We start from the raw sequence: 1603 nt of genomic DNA, 5'->3' as shown, positions 1-1603 counted from the left end.
AGCTCAGGTGACCTCTGACCTGAAGACTTTAATGGAGAAATGAAGCTCAAACAACCGTGAGTCGCAACAGATTCACCGAGGCATGAAAACAGCAAGGCCTGCTGGGTAACTCTTTCTAATGAGGGCAGACTACTGCCCCCTCCTGGTCTGGAGACGTATTTCCTCCTAAACTATTCCTGGTGCATTGAGACTGACTTGTGTCGGGGCCCTGAACCTGGTCCATCCAGGGCCACATTAATCTCTGTTGTATATGGGCCCCTACTGACCCCCATTAACACAGTTTCATTAAATCCCCAGAACCAACCAGAACCAGTAGAGCTGAAAACATCCAGAGTCCCTCGACACCATGGGGCCAAAACATCGAGGGGGGGGGGGCAACAGTCAGTGATGCAGCTTCATCTGGCCCCAGATGATGCAGAGTAAACCTTTAGGGGACCTGGGGGTCTGGACCTCTTGGGAAATTGTCTGTTTCGCCCAGTTAATAATCCAGATTATAACAGTACAATACTCACAGCTGTGTTTTAATTCACATTTTATTTCAAATGATTAAAAATAAAAACAGGCCCGTCATTAAAATCTATAGGAAATGTAAATTAAACCATCTGACTTCCTTTATCACCGAGGGGCGGAGCTACAATGAGCCTATGAAAAGTGACATTTGGACCTTTTCCAATTGATGACCCACTGAAAATCTCACAAATGTTGGAGGCCCATGGATTTAATGTTTTAGAGTGAACAAGTATATAAAGGTTCCTGTCATTGGCTTATAGAAAAAACTATGAAAGGATTATTTAAACATCTTAATGTTTGTAAAGATAATTTCGTTTTAAAACTTTATGATGATGACGTCACAGTTATAAATTAGCCTAAGCAGAGCGACACAGACAGCAGGGTCAGGCCGGTGGTTCCGTACCGTTCTGGTGGTAGCTGGTGCCGTACCCGTGCCGGGGCTGGGTCCTGGCTCTGGGTCTGTAGTAGGAGTTGTAGTGGTTATAATACGGATAGTAGTTGGAGGACTTGTACGGGTTGTACGGATCGTCTCCGACCATCATGTCCTCCCGCCTCACCGGGGCAGAGTCCCCGTCGCCGCCGGGCGTCGGCTGCGGCTGCTGCCGCTGACGCGTCATGGCGCGTAATTGCGCGGTGCTGCTGGCTGCCGGGACGCGCGGGGAGCTGCGGGACGCGGCGGGAACCGTGTCATTACCGCTGTTGACGACGACCACGGGGTTCCCGCGGCTCGGTGACCCGGTTTGCCTCCTGCCGGACGGCCGGTACTGGGCGCCGCGGCTCAGGATGCTGAAAACCTGCCCGTTATGTTGCCATGTCAACCCCCGCCGGAGCGCATCACCGTCACCGTCAGCAGCCGCCTCCTGAGCGCGAGCTTCATCCAGAAAACTACAAAGGAAACATAAATGTGCAAAAGAGAGAAACAAGGCCTCAGAGGAGAGTTCCTTCATCTTTGAATAAATAACTGACACGAAGAAGAACGATCCTCTTCTTCTTCTTCTTCTTCTTCACAAACACAACTGGTGATCTGAAGAAGTTCTGTCAAGTGTCTGAGCTCAGCTGCTGAAGAGAGAGAGAGAGAGAGGGAGAGGAAAAG

General features: G+C 50.2%; 1 protein-coding gene across 1 annotated transcript in view; it reads right to left on the bottom strand.

The window, feature by feature from the left end:
* Window positions 1–1550, bottom strand: part of LOC111645427 (protein-lysine 6-oxidase-like) — a 4157-nt gene extending 2607 nt beyond the window's left edge. The window contains exon 1 of the mRNA XM_023394642.2: window positions 914–1550. Within this exon, the coding sequence (XP_023250410.1) occupies window positions 914–1457 (544 nt within the window). The 5' untranslated portion in view covers window positions 1458–1550. The remainder of the gene's footprint in view (window positions 1–913) is intronic.
* Between the last annotated feature and the right edge of the window lie 53 nt (window positions 1551–1603).

This window comes from Seriola lalandi, unplaced genomic scaffold (genome assembly GCF_002814215.2).
Source record: "Seriola lalandi dorsalis isolate HSWRI2012SDOR001 ecotype SW California unplaced genomic scaffold, Sedor1 jcf7180002054951, whole genome shotgun sequence".
NCBI lineage: Eukaryota > Metazoa > Chordata > Actinopteri > Carangiformes > Carangidae > Seriola > Seriola lalandi.
The sequence above is the reverse complement of the archived record's forward strand: the minus strand, read 5'-3'. Positions and strand labels throughout refer to the sequence as shown.